The sequence below is a fragment of the Perissodus microlepis genome, chromosome 13 (genome assembly GCF_051167445.1).
Source record: "Perissodus microlepis isolate ML-2025 ecotype Zambia chromosome 13, ASM5116744v1, whole genome shotgun sequence".
Classification (NCBI taxonomy): Eukaryota; Metazoa; Chordata; class Actinopteri; order Cichliformes; family Cichlidae; genus Perissodus; species Perissodus microlepis.
In genome coordinates, this window is record NC_140473.1 from 14,579,210 (window position 1) to 14,604,554 (window position 25,345).

General features: G+C 41.7%; 2 protein-coding genes across 3 annotated transcripts; both read left to right on the forward strand.

The window, feature by feature from the left end:
- Positions 1-592: 592 nt before the first annotated feature.
- drgx (dorsal root ganglia homeobox) lies at positions 593-7,042 on the forward strand. The gene is made up of 7 exons (XM_084949506.1): positions 593-858; positions 1,015-1,104; positions 2,027-2,127; positions 2,682-2,783; positions 4,480-4,652; positions 4,981-5,093; positions 5,201-7,042. Exons 2-7 carry the CDS (start codon positions 1,047-1,049, stop codon positions 5,578-5,580), a joined length of 927 nt encoding a protein of 308 aa, XP_084805632.1. The 5' UTR covers positions 593-858; positions 1,015-1,046; the 3' UTR covers positions 5,581-7,042.
- Positions 7,043-9,389: 2,347 nt separating this feature from the next.
- Positions 9,390-24,723, forward strand: c13h10orf71 (chromosome 13 C10orf71 homolog). Of its 2 annotated transcripts, XM_084947960.1 has the most exons (3): positions 9,391-9,898; positions 11,974-22,822; positions 23,097-23,195. In XM_084947960.1, the coding sequence occupies exons 2-3, from the start codon at positions 12,185-12,187 to the stop codon at positions 23,115-23,117; spliced, it is 10,659 nt and encodes a 3,552-aa protein (XP_084804086.1). In that variant the 5' UTR covers positions 9,391-9,898; positions 11,974-12,184; the 3' UTR covers positions 23,118-23,195. The 2 variants fall into 2 exon arrangements, with proteins under 2 accessions (XP_084804085.1, XP_084804086.1); XM_084947959.1 differs by having other exon boundaries at positions 9,390-9,898; positions 11,974-24,723.
- Positions 24,724-25,345: the final 622 nt, after the last annotated feature.

Here is a 25,345-nt window from a genome sequence, read left to right on the forward strand (position 1 = left end):
AGACGCATGGCGTCTGCGCTCTGCCGTCCCAGATGCGCTTTAAAACTAATTGAAAGGGTCCCGCAGCAGATCATTTATCTGAGGAAGCGAAATAAATCGCTGGACCCCTTGCTGTGAACAAAATCAAAAATTTGGCCTTGTGAGTGTTCTACATGCGCAAACCCTTGTAAAGTGGACCCCCTAACACACCCTGACGAGCAATTAAACCACCCGACAGTCAATCTAAAACCCAAAAGCAGTCATCCTGCTTTTTTTAATATATGAAAGAACCAAATAAAAAGTGCAGTGGGTATGTGTGCATGTTTATGGTTAGGGAATATGCTTGACTCTGGAATAACAATCACTTGTGATGAATTTTTTTGGCACCAGAGCAGAGCTGCCGTTTGCCACCCCGGGTATGTCTTTCCTCTCCTTCTTTCTGTCTTTCTCTGACACACACACACACACACACACACACACACACACACACACACACACACACACACACACACACACACACACACACCAGGGGTTGGGGGTGAGAAAGACAAAGCCGTGATAATCCGATTAGGACCAATTAGGCGTGAGATTCTGCGACACTAGCTGAAAGCCTTAACACTCTGTAGACAGTTATACAGTTATAGAGACATCTGGACACTCCCAGAGAGAAATAGAGAGACAGACAGAGAGAGAGAAGTGAGTAGTGCGTGGGGGTGCGTGTGAGTGTGTGTGTTTGCAGGAGCGAGAGAAAGAGTGTGGGGGGAGCAAGAGACAGAGAGATCTGGACACTCCCAGGCAGAGAGTCAGAGAGTCGGTGGAAGTGCAGCAGCCACTTCTCTCCGAAGCGCTAACTCACTCACATCAGCATCCTCACCGCAGGTAGGATGCTCTCACACATTAACTTTGAATCTCGCCAAATCCCGCGCGGTTCCGCATCTTCTGCTGACGGTTTAAGAGTGTTTTTGTTGCTCCCGTCACAAATCTGCATTACTCTAGGTCTGTGGGTTTAAGATGAAACTTTTGTCTTTGTTCCAGGTTCCGTTTCGGAGTCTCTTAAGCGCGCAAAGATGTTCTACTTCCACTGTCCACCTCAGCTGGACGGAGAGTGCTGTCGCTCCAACACGCGTAAGTTCGCTGTCTCGCAGTTTTTCCAGCTACGGATTATTTCTAACGTTACTCTTAAAGTTGTTCTCTGTAAACTTTTGTGATGTTTAGACAGCGCGCGGTGATTCTGCGCGTAAAGTGTGTGTGCTGTCGGAGACTTGAGAATGGGCCCGAATTTATCATTACTTTCTCTAAATCATTATAATATAATCATTTAACACAATGTGTTGTTATTAATTGTTAATTAAAACAACACCGACTTATAAAATGTATTTTTTTATGTCGTGGTAATATGTAACTAAAAACTAGGTAAGTCAAACGGTTTCGGTTGTGAATCTGAATATCGCATGTAAAACACTCTTTTCAAATTTTAACTTGAAAGTCTTGGTTGCTTATTGCATCTCTGGTAATATTTATATAAGTCCAAAACAGCAGCCGGTATATTTCCCCCCACAAATTCAGCGATGGATGTAAAGGGTTAAGTCTGATTTTCTCTCTGCTCTCTTTTGGTGAGAAGAGCTGGTGGTTTGGCCCCGGGGCAGAAGGGGCGTTTTGTCCCGGGCACAGATGTTGGGTGTCATGGCTTTTAGTCCGTCATGGTTCCCCTTAGACACCTAACGTCAATGTTTCATGCAACTAATGGAAACACAAAATGTGCCTGCTTTGGCCAATATTTGTATTTTTATAGCCTTTCTTTTATCACTTTTATCACTGAACTTACCTAAATACATCATGAAGTTATTAACTCCTTATTAAAGCATTCAGAGCAAATGATTAAACCGAGCATTCAGTGAGAAAGGAGGAAAACCGATGTTACAGAGCAGCAAGTGAACCAGGCAACAAGAAATTGGAAACGCATGAAAAGCTGGCATCCAACAAGAAAAAAAAAAAGTAGGCAAGTGATTGAATTGTTTCCAATTTCCCTCTCTCTCTCTTTTTTCAGTGAATTCAGGCGGATTTGGCAACCACGCCCCAACTGATTTTGACGATGGATTTCTACGTAGGAAACAGCGCAGAAACAGAACAACATTTACTTTGCAACAGGTAATTATTTACCAGAACAAATAAAAATAAAAATACACACACACACACACATATATATATATAGGCTATATGCAAATCAGAGAAAAAGAAATGGGCCTAGCTGAAACTTCTCTTAAAGCAAAGTAGGTGTAGGGCGCTCTAGCTTTCAACAGGAGGAGGAAATAAATACAAAGTTGGGCAAGTTTTCTATTTTAAGGCAGGGGGGAATTTCCCTGATATTCACCACAGACATAAAAAATAAAATAAAAATAAAACCTTTATCGCAAATTTATTTCCAAAAGCCCAGAGGCAATGATGCCATAAAATCATATGAAAATAGAAGACGACGAAAGATCTGTTGATTATTTTTATTATAATTGTGGATTGTCACGCGTGTATTTAACTGTAAGTACTTACAATTACAGGCTAATCTTTAACATCTTTATTTAGCGTTATTCACTATGTCTCTTTACAAAAAGACAGAAAGAAAGAGAATAGTCTGCTTATATTCAAATCAACTGGCAAATCATTTTAATAATTAAAAGTCTGCCCTCTGTTTTTTTGCCAATGTGCAGTTGGAGGCTTTGGAGGCTGTTTTTGCCCAGACCCACTACCCGGACGTGTTCACGCGGGAGGAGCTGGCGATGAAGATCAACCTGACCGAGGCCAGGGTGCAGGTATGGCTGCAGCAGTGGTGTGTTCTGGGCACGTTTGACCATGCAAGAGAGGGTAAATTAAGGCACTCTGTCATTCCGGCTATGCACTTTAATAACATCAACATAATGGTGAATATTAGATTAGCTTGATTAATCGGTCATTCATAATTAACCAGCGATAATGTTCTTCACTAATTTGTCCGCGTCTCTGAGGTAGGAATACATCATCCGCGCAGATCTCGTTCTCGTGACACAGCCAGAAAAGAGAGAAAAAAAAACGTGTTTTAAAAGAGGGCAAAGTCCGTAGCCTCCACAACTCCCTTTTCCTATCTCCCTGATCCTATCACACACACGCGCGCGTACATAAAAGAAAAAATGGGCAAGCATGCACCTTAAATGTGCCAATTTATATTCCGCTCCTGCCCTGCACATATGCGCGTATATAAACTTGGCCAGATGTAATTAAGTTATGTGTCCTGTATGTAATTTCCTGCATTCCAGATTTGCTTTTGGGTTTTGTTGTGCGCGCAGATCTAATTGTGGGAAATATAATAGTTTGCCTTTTGTTCCCCAGGGTCATCTTACTATCGCTTAAACCCAATGGCTGGGTTGATAATGGAATCCAGCGCTGTAAATTAGGGATTGTAAACAAATTATTCCCCTCCTAATCCGATTACCACATTCCTATTATTAAATCTGAACATGAATCCACCGCAGTATGCAGGGATATTAAACTTACATTATTATTAGAAAATAAATTTCCTTTCTGTTGTAGTGTTGTTGCCCCCCCCCCCCCCCCCCCCTTTTTTTTGTGTGTGTAAAGTGTCAATGGGCCTCCCCCGCATTAAGAGCACGCCGCAAATTGAGATTAATGGAGCAATTATAGCCCATTCAGAGATGGGTGTGTGTGGGGGGGCGCGACTTCTAGCTGGAAGGTGCAGGGGTGAGATAAGTCCATCGGCTGTATTGTTGTCCTGCCACCAAAATGTTGTCCTTTCTTTATGCCGAATGAATGCATGTGTTTTGTTTGGCTGTTGACATCATTTATACCCCCGGTACAATAGCAGGGATGCAGAGCACATGCACACCGACTCTAACCTCCATTCACACATCATGATTAATGCCTGCTAGAACCAAGTCCTAATCGAATCTGATGTTGTCAAACAATCACTAAATAGGGAAATAAACGACTTCATCATTGCCGCCTCTCTCTTGGGCAGCACAACTGTCAGTGGGAAGTCATTAAAATATGATAATGAAAAATTGCTCAATTAAATGTTGTTATAGGCACTGACCTTCATTCGATTAAGATACCAGAACTTGGCTATATGTGCTCTCAGCTCTGTGGATGCTGAAGGTTTTGGGGCTAAGTCAGGGACTGTGGGAAATCAGAGCATTGCTTTGACAGGTTCAAATGCCTCTTGATAAGAGAGGTCACAGAACAAAGGAAGTAGGGAATATTTCTTTTAACTTTACTGTTAACAAGATTTAAAAAAAAATGTGAATATATATTTAATGTAGTTTCAATTTCTCTCAATATTATGCAAGGTAGATTACAAGCCTGAATCTAAGGAATTAAACTGAATTTATTAAATCTGCCGATGTGTCATTAGGCCCATTTTAGAATTCCAGTTTTAATTTATGGTTTAATTAATTTGTTGTACTTTTTTATTTTTTCACATTTTTAATTAATATTATTTTTTTTTGTCAAATGCAGGTTTGGTTTCAGAACCGCAGAGCAAAGTGGAGGAAGACAGAGCGAGGGAGCTCGGACCCTGAAGGAGGGAAAGAGCAGATGAGTGAGGGAACTCCTCCATCTCGCAGCATCAACTCTCAGTCCCCAGTGGACCAGGGCAGAAAACAGAAAGAACCACTGGAGATGCAGCCAAGGTGAGAAGAGACAGACAGACGACCGTCGTCACAGTTATCTTAGTGAAACAGCGTCCTGTTAAAGGGGAAATTTGTGAAGCACTGTCGGCCAGTCTGCTGTTGGATTCAACTAGAATTTTTTTTTCAAAACTCTGATAGCCAACATTAACTTCTGGAGAAAGCTCCATATCATTAGTCAATAATTCTAATTCATTAGTGTATTTTGGAAATAGCTGTAGATATTTCTAGATATATATTACTAGAATAAATTGTCTGTTTAAAGTTATACCTGGATATTTAAGTATTAAGTAATTCCTAATACTTAATTAAGTATTTATTCTCTCTCCAGTATCAACAGGACAGTGGGTCCTGGTGGTCCCTTCTTTCCATCCTGCTTACCAGGCACCCTCCTTAACTCTGCCACCTATGCCCAGGCTCTCTCGCAGGTCGCCACTCTGAAAGGTAAATATGATTTTTGTTAACTGATGAATAAAGATGGTAATAAAGATGATGAAGATCTATTTTTTTAAGTTGTCTTATCACAAATTCCACTGATTCTCATTTTTCAGGTAATGGCTTGTGCTCGTGCTGCGTTTCGGACCCCATGGGCTTGTCCTTCCTGCCACCCTATGGTTGTCAGGGTAACCGCACAGCCAGTGTGGCCGCCCTGCGCATGAAGGCCCGTGAGCACTCTGAGGCAGTGCTGCAGTCTGCTAACCTGCTTGGTGCAGCAACCGGACCAGGTGCCAGCGTGGGAGTCCTGTCAGGAGTCGGCGTGAGCGCAGCTGGGGTGGTAAGACCCTCGGTGGGTCCTCCCATTGAGGTGTCAGGCGCTGTTGGAAGAGGGGGAGATAGCTCCAGTCCCACCTTGGCCTCCAAGGTCCCAGTCCTGGGCAGCAGTCCTGACAAGCACCCTCATTGCTCTAAGGAACCACTGGAGAAAAAGTGAAGGCGCTGGACACAAACGTGGATGTACCGATACTCTAAATCTGTGTGACTGTGCCTGCTGTAACTACTCGAGCCTGGCTGTATGAGAAACTAAGCACAAATGACTGACTCCAGAAACAGCCTGGGACGGACTTTTCTCATATCACACTGTATGGATGCAAACATTTAACTATTTATTTGACAGTAAGTTATGATTGTGAGAAATGCTCAGTAACTGGGGCCTCGTTCCCTCATAAAAGCACAACTGTGGTTTTTGGATCTATTATCTGTCTTCATGCGCTCTTGGACTCTTTCGATGGACTTACATAGATACAATATGTGTGCGACAAAGACATATTTGATAATGTGAATTTAAATAATCCTGATGTTGTTCCTCTCATTTTCATTAGGAGGACTGGTGGTTACGTTGTAAACATTAATGCATGTAAACTGTAAGTGTGCAAATGGCTGGCAGGACAGTGAGTTTTGCAGGATTTTGGGCAATATATTGTTTATGGCATCAGGTCAAGCAATCGCCTCTCATTCTTTTGAGTTTAAAAGTGAAAGTGCACTTTAATATTAATCAGGCATTTTAAGTGTAAATGTGTACATGTGCCAGACTATGTGTGAACCCCAGGCAGGCTAAAGCAGACTCAGCGAGAGAGCGGCAGTTGTCCCTTCCACTCTGTTAGCACATCTGTAGTGCCAGCAGACAGGGGACACACCAGTCCTGTTGTGACATGTTCTTTAAAACAATTAAAGATGTACTCGCTCATGTTCCTCTCCTGTTGCCTCTCGCTCCAGCCATCTGTTCTAATACATTATTTATCAGCTTCCTTTAAAGCTGGGAGAGGAGAGCATTCGTGACTCTTATTATTTATTTACTTTTAGGAACGCTTGCGCTCACCCCTCCTCTCTGCGAGCCTTTTTTTTAAATTTTTTTTTTTAATAAACCCCATTAAAGATGATATATGCTATTTGTTAATGTTGGATTTACATTTGAAAAAATATCATCTGTCATCACCTCAGGGCTCTTCACAACGTAGTTTATCACGCGCAATATATTTGTTGATTCATTATTGTTAAATATCTCCCCTCACTAGAATGACTCTTGACTATAAGATCGACTGATCAGACTGAGAATACTTAACCGCAGTGCACACAACCAGTAGTTGCTGATTCAATTTGCGTCCTTGAGGATTTTCAGGAAATTACTTTTGATAGTCAATAACACAATTAAGTAAACTACACACACATTATCATGAATAATTGATAAGAAATTATGTATTACCATGAAGTAGTGGTTCAATAATTGATGAGGCGACACCCTGGTGACACAGGAGAGGGAGATAATGTCAGAAGTTGTGCCAGGTTGTACACAGATCATCTTTTTCTTCTTTTTTTTTCACACCATTATGTGTGCATGTTGTAAATATCTGAAAACTATACCAATAAAGTGAATCTTTTACTGATTGTGACTTTAAGACTTTTTGGTAGGAGTTTTAATTTCTATGAACCCACACAACATTCGTGTTACATTTTCAGAGAAAATCCCCAAATTTAGACAAAAGTTTCAACTGGAGGCCATTTTTTTAATTTTACATATTTGATATCATAAAACACTGCAGGTATAGAAATATTGCATTATGTAGCAACTGCTCTCCTGGATCTAAAAATGGCCCAAATATTATTACCAAAAACATTGCGCCTTCATATAATGCTTTATCTTTAAGTGCATGAGAGAGCTCCAGAGCAAAGATGTTGAGCCCAGTGACATGGCAGCTAATGATAACACAATATCCTTATACAAACCAGCTTCTTCTCCAAAATGTACCAGTATGGACGACGTAATCCGGCCAACTCATACAAAAGACACAGAAAAACACATTCAGTCTCTCCAAAATTGAATACAGCAGTTGTGGAATTTAATCATTAGCCAAAACAAAGGATGCTGAAGTTATAATGACTCCGATCATCATTAAGTTCTGCATGGTGCCCATAATTCACTGCTTTAATATTTCATAAACAAGTCAAGTTGGTGTTGACATTCAGCTGTGCATGTGGCATCATTGATAATTTTCTGTCACCTAAAAAAAGTCCTGAGGCGGTTTTGTGGAGCATTGTTATATCAAATTAGCTGGAGAGTGGCCAGAAAAGCAGACAAATATGGTGAATACGGGGGACAGCAGTTGAACTCTGTTCTTACAGTGCAGTTAATGGGCTTCTTTTGTTGCAGTAATGAAATATTTTTGCAGGGATGTGGGGAAAAAATGTCCTGAAACAGGGAGACGCTGCGCACATGCACCCATCCACAGACGCACGCAGACAATGTAAGACAGAAAGAGGCCGTACACTCAAGAAAGAGTCATCCATACATGCAGCTCCTTTTGCTTGACATTAGGTGCAACACTAAATTTTTACTATTTACATACCTAGCTCCCAAAGTCAGACATAAAGTGAATTCAGGCCTATGTCCAGTGAAGGGCCAAAACAACCTGCTAAAGTATCGTCTCTGCTTTTAATTCCTGCAGCGGAGCTGACCAATAACCCAATCAATTAGAATCAATTAGAAAGGCTCATTTCTGGATGGAGATTATACAAACAAAGCATATCTTAATGCAGCGAGTAATGTGCCTGTCTGCTGTTTGCCACATAACCACAGCTCTGCTCCCCCTTACTCAGCAGAAGGAAAAGCATCCTCAGCGTTTGTGATCAATGCTCACAGTCCCCGGCAGCTTCTCAATAAAGCTATTCTGAAGCAAAGCTGGAGAGCTGCATTGTACAAAAACTTGAGAGGTTTGTATCAAAAGTCCACATTTCTGCACAGAACTGTAAAAACTGGGTGTTTTGTAATCTAAATTTGCCCACTAGAGGGACTTAGTGAGCAGGAAACTGAGTGGTGGCATCATGTCTAACCTAAGTGGGGAAATTGAGCCTTTTGGTTTATGACATACAGATTATTTTTACTGAGGCATGTTACAAATGACAGTTTATCAATCAAAACAATTTTTTAAAATACCGTACTCGTAGATTAAAGGCCCAAAAGTAAATAGCAAAACAAGATTTTATGACAGCAACTTGCATCTGTTATTGATATGAGTGGAACATACAGCTGATTGTCAGCGACTGACTTGGTTCCAGGGTGGAGAGGAAAATAGAGCATGAGAAGGGCGTGTGGGTGGAGTCTGTTTAGAAGGGCGGAAAGAGATTAGTTAAAAAGGGATTACATCAGCCTTTCCTAAAGTTTAGTGAGCTCTACGTAAAACCATCTGTGTATGTGTGTGTGTGTGTGTGGGCATGTGCGGAGGAGTGCGTCTCCATTAAGGCCCATGTGTGTGTGTCCATCATCCTGTCAGGCCAGCCCTGCACCCGCCAAGAATCCCAGGAAACTATCTGCTGCAGCAATCTCCTATTATAGCAGCAGGCTGTAGGAGGGGAAGGAGCTATGGGGGTGAAAGGGGAGGTACAGTTCCTCCCCCTTCCTTTGCCTTATGGCCTTTTCTGCTGGGGGTTGAGCGAGGCTGTAGTCAGGGAGATTAGACGGGCCATGGTTTGAGTACTGTAATAAAGTGAAAATTCAGGTTAAAATTAACCTCTCAGACATGATGTGTCAAACAAAAAATAAAAGGAACTGGATGGGGAAAAAAAGCCCAACAATGCTAGAAAAAAAAATTCCCTCATTTTGGTCTCCAACATGAAGCTTCATTCAAGCAAAGTGGCCCGAGGCCACTTGTTGACACTTAATATAGTGCTTGTCAGTTCTGTTCAACAAAGAAGGTGGCACTTGAGTGCAACACAATCAAGTTATTTCTGTCTCCCAGAAGGGCACCCAAGCTACAGCCCCTCCATACACCCTCCCAAACACCCAGCACCATAGCACATCCTCAGGAAATTAGTGTTTTCTCCTGGTTTAGATCTCGCAACCTCCTCACAAACTTGCAATACGTTTCCAGTTTACTGACAGTTAGTTCTGGCTGCTAATGGCCAATAGTAGCTGTCCAGATTTATAAATAGTTGAGAGGCTGTTTGTTTCATCCATCTGACACTTGACACCAAAGGATTTCACAGACCCACATGCTAGCCCGAGTCCTCATTCTGGTCCCCCATGGTGGACACTCTCCCTGGGACAACTCCTCTATTTCTGTCTAGTCTCCAGCCCCGAGTCCTGCTTGCTGCTCGGAGACCTGACAGTGGACTACATAGAGGGGTTTTTTGGATTTCTGAGAGCTGGAGCTGTGAGAGGGGACAGATCAGATCAGCGTCAAAGGCTTTTTTAAAGAGATGAAACACTTTTGAGGAGTTTACAACAAGGCGCAAATTATGGAATATAAAACTCAAAGGTAAGACAAGAAGCTCAGTGTGCATTCTTGTTCATATTTGAAAGAAATACATGAAAAATGCCCCCCAAAACATGACCATAACAGATGTACATAACATTACTCCTAAGCTTGGAATTTCAATGATTTTCACACAGATAAGAAAGGTAAGAGATAAGAAAATCTCTGATCCCATTTGTAAAAAGGTAATACACATTGACTTACTGAAGGTACTGTGCAGTGTTTAGCTGCACTTATAGAATTTGGTTTTGTTCCACTGAAACTTGCTGACATCAGTAAACATTTACTGTTATCCTTTGAGAAGGTACAGAGACATTCCCGTTCAGTCTTCCTTTGGACTGGATTAGAGTCCCATCTGAAAACGAGTCATCTTTGGTGTCAGGTTTAAGCTGGAGACCCGTCACTGCACAAAAATAAACCTGTCACATGCAAGAATGGGCTGAAATCAAGCTGCCAGTTTTACAAGACACCATTGCAAAAAAAAAAAAAAAATGCAGCCGAATGAGGGATGGCTATCAAAATTGTGCACGTCTTTAATGCTTCTTTTTTAAGAAGTCTCTCTCTATATACCAAATGTTTTGTTTGAGTCAAGACAGACTGGGATGAAAACAAAAATCTAAAATGTTTTCATTGCTTTGATTGTTTTCTCAATGTTTCTTTTAATACACTGAAAGAAGATGCTTGTTGTGAGTGTACTGGGACAATGCAAAGACATGGAACATGTGGCCTTGTTCAAGCTTCTGCGTTTTTTTTGCTTAATAGAGAAACGTGTTGCATTATAGTTTTAAACTTCTTTTTATTTCTGCGTCGCTCTTATTAGATGCTGATGTAGTCGGTCAGTACAGCAGTGTGGTGAGTAACTGTGTTATAGATGTGTATCAGATGGACAGCCTCCAGGTCAAAAGATATTAATGAACCACTGGGTACTCTGAGCAAGGTGATGGCTGCTTGGCAGCTGCATAGTATATAACCAAAATATACCCATGATATTACCCATTTACAGTACAACAGAAGAAGAATGTGATACCTCACCTATATCCTGCAGCTGGGAAGAAACAAACTACATTATTGCAGATATGTTAAACTAGATTTTAATATTTAACCCAGGGTTTGTGATTTGTAGAATTGTGGATATATTTTCTAATTCAGTATAGTGAATTTTGAAGCCCACCACAAGAAGTTCATGAGTGTGAATAATAGGAAAAGTAAAGCTTCTGTGTCAGCTGTTCTACTACTTAGATCTTACATGTGGCCTTGGATGTTTTGAGTTTCATTTAGATTAAGGCTTTGCATGTTTATTTATGAAAGAAGAACATTCTTTGTAATTAATGATAATTTAAAGGAGTCTAAATGACATATAGCTTGTTTGAAAAAATAGATAACAGATTATGTACTTCACTGGCAGTAGATTAGGTAATTTATACATGTAAAATCCCAGAATAGTAGGAGCTATGCTTAAGGATATTATAATCTAATTTCCATCCCCTTTGTAAAGAAAAAAAAAAGTTTCAGTGTCACACTTGACAAGTCCTAATAAGATGTTTTCCCTCTTTGACTAGACAGGAAACAGGCTGATTGAAGATCAGCAGCATTAGTGACTTGAAAATGTGACATTATGTGTTCATTTCAAGCTCTGATTACTCAGTTTCTGTCTTACACTGCGAAGTCAATTTGTGGTGCATGCGTGCCCATCTAAATTTGTACAGATGCATCTTGATTACCCTAAATAACTCACGTGAGGCTGTCTTCGCCGCGCCTAGCAACAGTGTAGTTTTATTCACAACATGTCTCTGATCTCTGAAGGTCACGGTGATTGAGTGGAAGGATTTACAGCGCTGTTTTCAGAACCACATACAGTACATTGTGGCTTAATGCAAAAGAAAATTTAAACGTATCAAGACCAGCAACCAAAAACATAAGCACCACAACAAATGACATAGGAGGGAATATTGTATATATTTTAGTCTTTGGATAAGTTTGCAATAAATTGAGCAAAATAGTGTTATGAAACTGTGTTTTATACAGTGATGGATTACAGCACTCATCCTGGCCTATTTCCCATTTCTTTTTTCTTCTAGGAAAACAACAAACTCTGGGATTGTTTTGGAGACAGGCCAGCTAAATGGCATGATGCTGTAGGAGCTACTGGCTTTACAAAATACTGACCCAGGGCCCTAAATTCTGGGTGCAGCAGCTCCAGCAGCAGGCAGAGTGTGTAATTTTGAGGTCTATGTTTGCATGAATGTTTGAACAACTGAAGGCAGACATTTTTGTTTGCAATTCTGCATCATGACCTCCGTTGAGAAGCGCCGCTCTGGCCGAAAGAGTGGCGGGCATCGAAGGCACAGCGATGGAGGCTACAGCGACACCTCCAGCGGTGGGTCCTTCTTGGATGAGAATGACCGTGAGGTTTGCAGTCTGACAGACAGGGCATTCAGGAGTCTCTGTATCGGCGATGAAGCTGTTTATAATGACTCAGACCTAAGTCTGTCTTCACCCTGCACTCAGAGAGACAGACAGCTGGCCTTTAGCCAGAGCGGACAGGACAGAGAGGACGGAGAGGACGGAGAAAGGGAAGAACTTAAGAGAGCTGCACGTGAGAACTTCAGCCTTAAGGTGCAGCAGTATGGACAGGACTGGAGCCATGGAAGAATGTATGGAGGTGAGATTCACAGAGATCCACAATGGGAGGTTCATGGAGAAAGGACACAGGGGAGGATTTCTGCCACATTCCAGCACTCCGTTGTGGAAACCTCTCAAAAGGAAACATCTTTAAAGGAGGAACGGCTCAACTTTCTCAGCAATGGAGCCACAGAGTTGAGTTCACAGCAACGCAAAAGCAACTCCAGAGTTTCCTCTCTCATCAGAGCATTTAATTCTGAGCGAAACAGGGATGGAGTAGAAATGGATGACAAAATCAGAGAGTGGAAAGATGAGACGAGCTGGGACAAATCAGCTCTAATGAGTATCCAGAGGGAACTTTCTGAATTCTCTACATCATACCAGCAAAATTTTCACAGCGGTCATTTCCCCTCTTCTGGTTCATTCTCATATGGAGACAACAACCTCCACTCCTTTGGATCTGATGTAGCAGCAGTGTCTCACAGTTCTGCATCTTCTTTTATGAGATCTTCACACAATAAACAGAGCATGTGCACACAGGTCAACTGCAACTCTAATGTCTTTATACACAGCGAGTTTAGTCCCTTCAAGGTGTGGAGGGACCATAACAGGTTTCCCTTCCAGCAAGGACAAATCTCAGGCTTTATGCACCGTTCCGAGTTCGCTAAATGGTATGAGACACCTATGTACAAGGAGCCTTCACAGATGGGTCAACCACAAGGTCATTATACAGGTATCAGACGGCCAAGGAGTAACTTGGCACCCATGATTTCACCAGCTCTTCCACGTTCCACCTCGACATCTACAGTGCTACAGAACGCTTCAGCTGTGGAGAAACGCTGTGAGTCAGAGTTGGCAGGTCATTACCCTCACAGAAAAAGAAGCCAGAGTGTGGGAACCAACAGGCTTCCGTCCCATCGCCCATCGACTGCATCACCCACCATTGAGATGTCTCGACGTGTGAGGGACACCATCAGCTCTGTCAAAGCCCTCCAGCAGAAAATCAAAATGATGACAGAGCAAAATATTACTACGGAAGTGACAGAAAACCAACAAACAGCACTTTACAGAAAAGAAAATGTAAGTCTTGGCAATAATGCAGTAACAGTGGCACCTAACGCTATTGGCAGTAACACAAGCACCACGCCATTTAACATCAGCCAGCTGCTGACACCTCTGGTCCATGCACATCAAGAAGCTGTTTCTTCTGATCTCCAACATTATGCAACTTCTCCTCAACCTGTAGAGCATCCTCCAGTACGAGCTGAAAGCAGGGGTGCGACTCCCGACATTAGGATGTCCACCTACAAATCCAGAGCCACGAGTCTGCTCTTCAATCTCAAAGACAACAGAAAACGAGTAAAAAGTACCTACAGTCCTACCAAATTTAAAGCAGCGGAGACGCCTGAGAACAACAAACAGCCACCAACGCACGAGCCTAGAGATACTGTGATAGATATCCCTGAATTTCCAGATTCAGAAATTCAATTTTCACAGCTACAAGAATCCAGCAGGACAAATGCTGCTATGAACCAGTATCGCAGCCCAGAACTGTCACTTACAATGTCAAATTCTCAACCTGTAATGGCAACTACAGGCCAATATGCAGAATACTCTTTAAGCGATTACCAGAGAGCTCAGATGCAAGCCCAGATGGTTCATCACTCTGGGTTTACTGGATTTTTACCTGAAAACTACACCGGCAATAAGCTGGCTAATGGACAGAATCTCCATGAAGATTTAGCATCATTTGCTCCCTATAGGCAGGATACTATGGCTGATGTAGGAACTTTGGGAGGGGCTTTATACACACATAAAACACCTTATTCAGCTACAGAAACACCAAGGCTAAATGCTGACAACAATCAAAGTGGAGAATATTTAATAAGCAAGCCAAACGTTGAACAACCTTTTAATGAAACAGTGGGAAGGCTATTCACAAAGGTGGAGAAATGTGATCAGCTCAAACACAACAAACATGATTACAATAATGTATCCTTACAGGATAAGTGGAGGCAGACAAACAGCCAAGATACAGAAAAGCTCAGCATGAATGCAACTATCTCTCCATGGAAACAAGAAACAGCTGCTTTAATGGAAAAGGCAAGGCAAGAAAGTCACCAGGACAAAAGAGTGCTTCAAACATATTCTGGATGTAATGAGAAAACTGATTTGAAAGATCATTATTTTAAACAGGATTATAACAAATATAATGACAATGAATGTATAAGCCATCAGATGTTTTCTTCTGCTAAAGACAAACATATAGGCATAGGTGAAACAAGTCAAAGAAAACAATATATGCAAATTCCAAGGGGACACGAGGTCCAGAGTCTTCAGCCTTCAGAAGTGAAACCACAGTCTGAACATAATATACACATAAATTCATTTAACCCAGACAAAACATCTGCCCCCCAAATAGCAGAGCAGATGACGGAGAGAGAGTTTGCTGAGGTCAAGGCTAAACAGGTCATGGCAGAACATATAAAATCCCACCACACCCAGGCAGAGGTGGCAAAAGTTCAGCAGGGAGCTCAAGTGGAGCAGCCTAAAGCAGAACCCTCTAAGTTAATTTTAGCAGGGCAGAATGATTCGCAGAAAGACGTAGCAGAGCAGGTCAAATCAGGACTAATAAAGGAGGAGAGAGTGAAACAACCCCAAGCAGAACATATTAAAGAAATTAAAGAGGAGAAGATAAAAGGAGAACAAACAAGACAGTTCAGAGAAAAACAACCAGAGCTTGCCAGAGAGGAGCAGACAAAGGCTGAACAAACCAGAGTACACGAGGTAAGAGATGAGCCAAGAAATATCACAGAGGAAGCAAGAGCTGAGCACATTAAAAAGGAGCAGGGTAAGCAGGTCAAAGCGGAACGAGCTGAAACAGAGAAGCTAAAAGAAGAGCACATAAAAACTGAACTGGCAAAAACCGAGCAGGCTTGGCAGACGAGAATAGAGGAAGCTAAAACTGAACAGGCCACAGAAAAATGGATCAATGTAGCACAAGTCCAGCAAATGGAGGTAACCACTGAACAAGTTAAGAAAGAGCAGACAGAAACAGAACAATCTGGAACAGAAAAGGTTAATGTAAAAACGGCTGGGGCGGAAAAAACAGAGCATGCAAAAGAGCAGCAAACTGAAGCAAAAGAAGTGAAGACAAATGTAGCTGAAGTGGAGAAGATCCAAACAGACCACATTAAAGCTGGGAGTTTCCGAAAAGCAAAGGAAGTAAAAGCTTCAGTTCATGTGAATACAGAGCAGTCTACAACAGGAACAAGCACAACGCAAGATGCTAAACCTGAAGAGGGAAAAGCAGAATGGGCAAAGCAGGAGCGAGCTAAAGCAGAGCTAATAAAAGCAGAAAGCATGCAGGAAATGTCAGCTAAACTCACAGCTAAACTAACGGCTACACAACTGGTCAAAAGTGAGCCAGATAAAGTCAAGCAAGTCAAGACCGAGCTAGCTAAAGCTAAAGCAGAGTTAGCCAAAATAAAAGAGAAAATGAGAGGTGAGCAAAAAGAGAAAGGCAGACATGCCATCATCATAAAAGAGGATGGCACTTCAAAGAACGATGTTCCTTTAAAGTTAAATATAAATGAAAAAGAGAATTACCTAAAGAAAGATAAGGAAGTTCAAAAGTGTCACCAGGAAGAAACAGTTATCAGAAAAGGCAGTGGTCAATCCAGCAGAGGCAGTGATGATTATGAACATCTGAGAGAGAAATATGGCTGTACTAACAGAATTTCAACAAACAAAAACAATTCATCAGTGGCAGGGAATGTCTTATTAAATGGTCCTTGTGAAAAGCAAGTTTTACCTCCTAATAAAGTTGAGAAAGTAAATAAGGAGAAATCAACAGAAGAACACAGTCCTACAAGCAGATTTATCACAGCTAACCAAAAAAATATAGAGGAAGTAGGTGGCTTTAAATCCAGTGAAGTCTCTGAAAGTCAGCCTGTTTACAATGAGTCAGCCAAAGAATCCAAATTACCCAGTGCCAATTATTCTGTAACTAATGTAAATAACAGAGCAAATTTTGACACTGTTAGTGATAACACGAAGGACAACAGTGTTGAAAAATCGGAAAAATGCACCCCTGTGAAAGACACTGAGGTTTCACAGCAAAGAGATTCTGATTGGGCGAAACTGCTACCCCATGAAAGGAAACCTAAGTCAGCTGAGCACAATGTAGGCCCAAGTAAAGATCAGCATTTTATGCCTCCCAAATCACTGTCTCATAAAGAAAGAGCCATGACCAAGCAAGAGATTCTGACTTCCAAGATAAAAGCTCATGCTGAAAAGGAAATTTCAGCAATTAAAGAAAAGGGCTGTGCTATACGAGATGGATTCATATCCAAAAATTCTTCCAAGCAATTAGCTGGTAGTCAGACAGTTAAGATACGACAGAGGCCGCCATCGCAGGAGGCGTCTAAAAAGCATGAAAGTACAATGCCCAGTAATGCAACACTGAAACCTCAGATGGGATCTTTAGGAGTACAGATGGACCGTGTCAAGTCTGTTTCACCTTCAAGCTCTGCTACTATACCAGTTAAATCTGCAGCAACCACCACTCATAATATCATGAGCACAACTGAATGCTTGCTACAAAATCAAAAGCTGGAGTCCAAACCAATGCAAAATAAAGAGCAGCCACTCATGATCAACCAAGAAGAACAGAAAGCAGATCATGCAGAAATATCTGGAAAACCAAAAGATGGAGTTAAAGACTCTTCAGATATAAAAACTGACATTCCCAACAAAAAGGAAGAAGATCCTGCAGACGCCACCTGTGTCAAAGCTGCAAGCTCCAAACCTGTGATGACAGAAAAGGCTGAAAGTAAAGAAGCTTATGTAGACTTAGCACCTTCACTAAACATTGTCTTTGGTCAGAAAAAAGAACCTGCAGCTGATCATAGCTTGCAGATTATGGGAATAATGGTAACTGTACACGAAAGAAAGCCAACTGTGAACACTGGTCAAGGGAATAACAATGCTCAAAACCATATGAATGTAACAGAGGAAGAGAACAACAGTTCAGACCTGGATAAGTGTTCTCCCAACTCATGTCTAGAATTAACTGAAAGAAACATATCTTCAAATGAGGTCATAAAGAAAAATAACACGCAGGAAACAGAAGATCAGGCTAAATTTGTTAGAGAAAGTCATCCTGAAAATGTGCAAGAAACACCACTCTCAGAAGCAGTAAAGAACAATATGAAGATGTGTCAGGAAAGGACACATCCTCAGCAGGATGGTTCTACTATGAATACAAAACCTCAGGGGGAAACACAGCTAGAAACCTTGACCAAAAAAGGTACCATCACTGTACCCGCTAAAAATAAAGTGCCAGGTGAAACTCAACCCCTTCACCACAAAGAGGACATAAAAGCAAGACAAGGAAAGGATCACAACACAGATAAAATGCTAAGAGAGAGGACAGATGAAGAGAAAAATCCACAAAAAGTGCAAACAGCTCATAGCAATGAGAACTTAGCTGTCACAACAGTGAACACTGGAATCAACAACATGAATGATGCTGAAATGCTGATAAAGCAGGTCGCGAAGCAAGCTCTGAAAGAAGATATGACAAATGTGGACAATCAGGCCAACATCAGCAATGTAGATGGCAAAACAGCACCGCTACTTGAGGAAAACAAACATGACTCTATAGTTCCAAAAATGTTAAACACCAGTCCTTCCAACAAGTTATTCAAAAATGAAAACACACATGGATCACACAAATTTCAATATAATGACAACCAAATCAGGGATAATAAAAAAGAGAACGATAACGTGCACATTGACAGCATTGCCATCAGAGTTGTACCATCAGTAACTGAGACGGATAACATGGCGATAGTTGGAAAAGAAGATGGTGCAACTTTGCCATTTGATCGAGTGCAAGCTAATAAAGAGAAAGAAGTTACATCATCTAGTTGCCAAGAAAAAGTTATCACTTTAAGCACAGAAGAACAAGCATGCACTGAGAGATCTAGTTCTGATGACAAACATGTGCTGTCCAGTGTTAGAAAACTGTCTGATTCGCTGAAATTTAGCAATCAACAGAATAGCAACAATGCAACAAGCGAGAATACTCAATCTGAGAATGAAGAGCTTGAAAAAGTAAAGAAATGTGAGGAACTGGTGGGTGAATCAAGTGAACAACAAGCAGATGGAGACTACTTTCAAGTACAAGGGATAACAGAAACCAGTAATGAGCCACAGTACAATAGCAAAACTGATAGAGATGCATCAGAGGGAAGGGGACTTCCAGGGTTACCACCAAACAGAACAGCTGCCAGCAATGAAACACACAATGAAGGAAAGATTGAAGCCTTTGTGTTCACTGTGGATCAAAGTAAAAGAAAAACAACCGATTCAAGTACAGTTCAAGATGAAGATGCTAAAAGGAAAAATTGGGAAGCAGAAGATAAGCTAGAATCAAAACAGACAGACAGATCTAGGAAGAGATGGAATAATAATGAAAATGCTAAGGCAGAACAAGCTAATCACATTAGAAAACAAACTGAGAACCACTCCACTGTATCGGCAACCGAAAGACAAAGTTCAAGAAATTCATTCCCAGCAAGGGAGAGCACATTTCAAGAAAAACCTGAAGTTAAAACAAAACCAAAAGGAAAGCTATCCACAACACCAGAGATATCAGCAATTGCAGACTATGCAAGGTTAAAAGTAATTGTTTCAGAGGACAGAGAAGCAAATACTTTTCAGGAATACCCACCCAACAAAAAGGAAGGATTCTTTCCACTAATACAGACCCGTCATAGCAGACGTCCTGTGTTTACTACTGACCCACATGAGAACTCTGTAAAAGAGAAAAGTTTGCCAGATAAGACAGAAATGAGTGCTAAGGTGAATAAAGTACCCAAACTACTAGTATTTCCCATCACAGACAAAGAGCATCAAAGAACAGGGATGTTCAAATTGGGAGAAAAAGAAAGACAAGATTCCAAAGTGAAGGAAAGCCCAGTAGACAATGCAGCAAAATACACCCAACACAAAGAAAGGAACCATTCACCAAAAACTCAGACAATACAAATATCTGAAGCTGGCTCCCAAAAGGGATGCCAAGAAGATCAAACCGTTTGTCAGCCAAGTAGTCATTCTTTGCAACCAGCAACATCATCTTTTGTAGTTAACGACTCTCTACATCCAACCATGGAGCAAATGCGCAACAGGAAAGAAAATTTTACCCAACAAATGCAAGATGGGAGATTTGAAAAACATCAAGATAAAGACCTGGGGCCTAAGACTGACGATGAGAGGACAGAAAAACTAAAAGAAGAAAGTCTTGAAACTCAGCATGGAATAATCATAGCAAAGCAGCAGCGTACGAAAAAACAATTAGAAGAAGAGCAAGCATTCATGTCTGAAGAGATAAAAAGAGAAGAAGACATGAAAATAAAGCACATATTGGATGAGAGTAGAGCTTCTCTGGCTGAAGAAGAGAGGAGAGCCACTCAGAGAGAAGAGGAGAGGAGAGCAAAAGAGCGTGAGGCCGTAGCTATTAAGATCAAGGAGAGGCGAGAGAAGCAGAGGGAAGCAGAGAGATCAGATGAAGAAAGAAAAGTCAAACAGAAAGAAGAGGATACTAGAGCAGAACAAAGAGAAGAAAAAGTGAGAATGAAAGAAATTGAGGAAAAGAAGAACAGAAGAATAGAAGAGCAACAGAGAGCTGCACAAGAAGAGCAACAGAGGAAAGCTGCACAAGAAGAGCAACAAAGAAGAGCTGTGTATGAAGAGCAACAAAGAAGAGCTGCACATGAAGAGCAACAAAGAAGAGCTGTGCAAGAAGAGCAACTAAGAAGAGCACAAGAAGAAAAACAGAGAGTTGCAGAAGAACTGAAAAGAAGAGCTGCACAAGAAGAGCAACAAAGGAGAGCTGCACAAGAAGAGCAACAAAGGAGAGCTGCACAAGAAGAGCAACAAAGAAGAGCTTCACAAGAAGAACAACAAAGGAGAGCTGCACATGAAGAGCAACAGAGAAGAGCTGTGCATGAAGAGCAACAGAGAAGAGCTGTGCATGAAGAGCAACTAAGAATAGCACAAGAAGAAAAACAGAGGGTTGCTGAAGACCTTACAAGAAGAGCTGCACAAGAAGAGCAACAAAGTAGAGCTGCACAAGAAGAGCAGCAGAGAAGAGCTGCACAAGAAGAGCAACAAAGAATAGCACAAGAAGAAAAACAGAGGGTTGAAGAAGAACTGAAAAGAAGAGCTGCACAAGAAGAACAACAAAGGAGAGCTGCACAAGAAGAGCAACAGAGAAGAGCTGTGCATGAAGAGCAACTAAGAATAGCACAAGAAGAAAAACAGAGGGTTGCTGAAGACCTTACAAGAAGAGCTGCACAAGAAGAGCAACAAAGGAAAGCTGCACAAGAAGAGCAACAAAGTAGAGCTGCACAAGAAGAGCAGCAGAGAAGAGCTGCACAAAAAGAGCACCAAAGAAGAGCTGCACAAGAAGAGCAACAAAGGAGAGCTGCACAAGACGAGCAACAGAAAAGAGCTGTACAAGAAGAGCAACAAAGGAGAGCTGCACAAGATGAGCAACAAAGAAGAGCTGTACAAGAAGAGCAACAGAGGAGAGCTGCACAAGATGAGCAACAGAGAAGAGCTGTACAAGAAGAGCAACAAAGGAGAGCTGCACAAGAAGAGCAGCAGAGAAGAGCTGCACAAAAAGAGCAACAAAGAAGAGCTGCACAAGAAGAGCAACAAAGGAAAGCTGCACAAGACGAGCAACAAAGGAGAGCTGCACAAGATGAGCAACAAAGGAGAGCTGCACAAGACGAGCAACAGAGAAGAGCTGTGCATGAAGAGCAACTGAGTGTAGCACAAGAAAAACAAAGGGCTGCCGAAGAACTGAAAAGAAGAGCTGCACAAGAAGAGCAACAGAGGAAAACTACACAAGAAAAGCTACAGAGAGCTGCAGAAGAAGAGCTACAGATGAGAGTAGCTCAAAGAGAGCAACAAAGGAGAGCAGTTCAAGAGAGGAAAGCAGCTTTGATTGAGGAACAACGACAGATTGAGGAGAAGATACTTGCCAATACTGAGGTAGACAAGAAAATAAAACCAAGAGAAGGAGATAAAGTTATGCATATTTCAGAAGAGGAAAGGATCGAACAGATACAAATGGAAGAGCAAAAGAGACAAAGGCAGAAAAAGGAAGAATGGATGAGAACTCAAAAAGGGGAGGCAGAAATGAGAGCTGTAGAAAGAGTAAACATCATAAAGGAAGAAAAGCAAGCCAACGAGAGACCAAAACTTCATGAAAACAGCCAAGAAGCACTGAAAAATGAGATGAGAGTGGAAAAAGAAGGCATGCTAGCTCAAAGAGAGAATAACATCAAGGCTAACAAGAGGGAAGAAGAAAAGTTAACAGCTGACAGTGAGAAGGTGAGAGATAATCGGAGAGAGGAAAAAAGAGTAGCACAGGTGGATGCTCTCCAGTACTATGCCATTACTTCAACAGAATCAGAGACAAAACAAAGAGAAAGGCAACTATGCTCCCCTTCACCCTCCCAACAAAGAAACAATCTATCAGAAAATGAGTCAACTGAGTCCCATGGGCCCCACATGAGATCTTATAGACCCCATGCCCCTGCATCTCCAGCTCCATCTCTGCCCCGATCCAACACTTCCTCACCTGCTCTAGGAGTCAAGCCCTTAATGTTCAGAGTAAAGGACAACACCTTCAGAGGTTCCACTTCCACCAAATCGGTTAAGCCACGATTCTATAAGAGCTTTGGAGAAGATTTCCGAGTGGGTTCACCCAGTGACAGGGGATTAGAGAAAAGAGAGGAAGGACAGGAGAAAATAAGACACAATGCTGGAACTCCTGTCCAGCATCACACAGGTTTAAATAGACTCACTGCTATCAGTGAATCTTCAACTTTCCAGTCAGCATCTTCACCACAGGATCACTCAGCCCCTATCCCTCATTATAGGCCCTATTCCAGGAGAAGCATTGCTATGGAGGAAGATGACTCACGCTCTCTTATCAGCAATATGTCTGAAGATGTGGAAAGTTTTGCCACCAGTGCAGCAGACCTTGCAGACATACGAGGTCTTTATGACTACGAGAGACCAGAATCAGCATGTAGCTTCAGCAGTGATGTGTCCCGTTCTTTGGGCAAGCCTCCAGCTGTTCCCCCAAAGAGCGAGAAAGCCCTACGGAGGGCTCAAAGGCTAACTACCCGGAGAATGAAGAAAGAGTTGTCCAAAGTTGGCGCAGACAGCCTTTCTGGAGTTGAGAAAGATGTCTCCACTATTCGTTCCTCTTCATCCACTGAGGTACGATCCTCTAATCGCCATGCTATGGCTTCCCCTCATTTTTCCTCACCTGTCTCCCTTGCTAATGCTCCTGTGTTGGGGTCCAGCTTGCCTTCCACCCATACAGAACACCACTCTTTCCACGCTTCCCCTCATGCCACTGGTCCTATTTCTATCCCTCATACTGCCGCCGTTTCCCTCCCTGGTGTGTCTCATTATGCTACTGGCCCTGCTTCCCATACTGCTGCTCCTAAGACTGTTGCTCATGTTCCCTCTTCTCCCACTTTCCACCAAGCCCACCACCCAGCTCCAGTGACACAGTATCATGTAGAGTCAAGGTATCCCCAGGCCTACCCTCTGTCCCAGCGCAAGGTGCTGCAAGACCCCGGTTCTGGTCAGTATTTTGTAGTGGACCTGCCTGTTCAAGTGAAAAAGAAGACTTTCTTTGACCCACAGACAGGAAAGTATATCCAACTGAATGTGCGCGAGTCTGGCAAGAGCATCTCGCAACCTCAACCCCAGCAAACACGCCCACAGCCTGAGATGCAGATCAAGTCCCAGCAACAGCCCTTCTCCCAGACTTTTCCTGCTGGCAAACCCTTTGTGCTTTATCAAGGGTACCACGGTTATCCCCAACACTACCAGCCTGCAAGTATCAATTCCCTGCATCCCAACAAGTCGCAGGTTCCTGCAACTCTCCACCAGAACCAGCAGCCTGGACATCAGGCTTTTGAACTGGGACAAAACTCTGAAGGGTATCACTACAGTCCAGAGAAGACCCCGTACATGGACACGGTTAATGACAAAGACAAAACATATAACACAATTTACAGCACACATGGCTCATATGAGTCGTTCCCAGAGTGTGACACAAACAGCCAGCTTGCAGGAAGCTCAGTTTGTGAAAATGATAACTCAGCCCACTCGCAATATAATCCTCATGATATAATAGCTATGAGTGAACTGGAGGACTTTATGGAGGTGTCTGATTGGTGAGAGTAAAGACTGATATTAAATATTTAATAAAGTAAAGAGTGAATGGATCATAATATACATGATTTTAAGTGGTTGCAAATGACTTTTTCAAGTGAAAATAGTCTCAGAATGTTTTTGGTTTGTAGTTTTAATAAGTCTCTATAGCAAACTGTTATATTGTTTCTGCTTTTGGAGATTCGCTGTTGATTTACTTATTGTTTTACAGAGTTCACCATTCCATTTGACTTTGAATGTGAGAAGCTAAGCTATGCTTCTTGTGTAAACAGTGTCATTAGCACTGCCTGTTCAACCTAATTGCATTTTATTATATATCATACGGTATATCAAACGTTGTTTGGAAAAACTTTTGCTACTGACAAGCCTGCTTTACCTTTAAGCACAAATTGGAGATTTTGAGATTCAGAAGCATAGTTTTTTAATTCAGCCATGTATGAAGTGAAAAAAATGGTGATGTGGCTGTTGCTGTTTTTAAGAATTAATATCATACAGTAGTCTATTTTTTAAGCTGAATGTTTGTAAAAATTGTTTCTGGGTTGCTGTGAAACAGTAGTGTGACATGGGCTGAATCAGATAATAATCGATTAATCATTTCTCATCACGGTGTATTTTAAACCTCTTTGTAAAAGTTAGAAATAAACCAAAAGGAAAAGATAAAAAGGTTCATGCAAGAGGCTGATTTTATTTTACAACCATAATATAATGTAATATAATGACATCTTGTTCTGACTTCTGAAATGTACCCTGGGCCTGAGTGATTCAAAATGAAGAGTCTTTTTATGATTGCATAAGACAATTACAATGTGCTATTGTAATGTGCAGTAATATGTCCTGAGAGATAAAGGAAAATAACATTTTGTTGATGGCATTTATTTTGTGTTCTTTTTACTGTATGAAGCAATCCAAATGTTTAAATCTTTTAATATTATACCCACGAGAGTGTGAAAATGTGCCTTCTTTTATTTCCCTTGATCCACACACTCCAATTAAATGTACGGTGCTGTGGTGAGAATGCATGCCTATACTCTCTAGTTTAACATAACCATACTGCTGATCCCCTGAGAAGCAGTAACCTGCTTTGACCACTGTGGGGCAGAGCAGAGTGCTTCAACTGCTGGAGCAAAGACCTGAACTTAAGACCTGGGAAGAGAAAAACCTGAAGGAAACCCCGAACACAAGATTTTGTTAAGAAGTCAAAATCAGAAGTATCATTTTAACACATGATCCTCAATTTATAAAACTTGTACTGTGGCTTAACCTTATATTACAGCTGTCTGTCTTTGCACAAAAAAAAAAAACAAAAAAAACAAACAAACAGTAGATTCCCACAGACTCGGTTCCTCTTAAGAGAACACTACATACGACTTTAAGGGTTAAATCTGTTGTGTAATTCCATTTGGCTTTGGCAGAGCTCAAAGCGCCAGCAGAAGCCCTGCCTCAGCAGTTTAGCCTGCCCAATAAAGCAGCAGGCTTCATACCACTGGGACAGTCTGACAACCACAGCCAGAGACAAACCCATGCCACTCTGTCCAGCAGCTGGGAGAGGTCCCA

Coding starts and splice junctions, on each gene's coding strand:
- drgx (XM_084949506.1), top strand. CDS start 1,047: ATGTTCTACTTCCACTGTCCACCTCAGCTGGACGGAGAGTGCTGTCGC. Junction 2,128..2,681: donor CAACATTTACTTTGCAACAG/GTAATTATTTAC, acceptor GCCAATGTGCAG/TTGGAGGCTTTGGAGGCTGT. Junction 2,784..4,479: donor TGACCGAGGCCAGGGTGCAG/GTATGGCTGCAG, acceptor TGTCAAATGCAG/GTTTGGTTTCAGAACCGCAG.
- c13h10orf71 (XM_084947959.1), top strand. CDS start 12,185: ATGACCTCCGTTGAGAAGCGCCGCTCTGGCCGAAAGAGTGGCGGGCAT.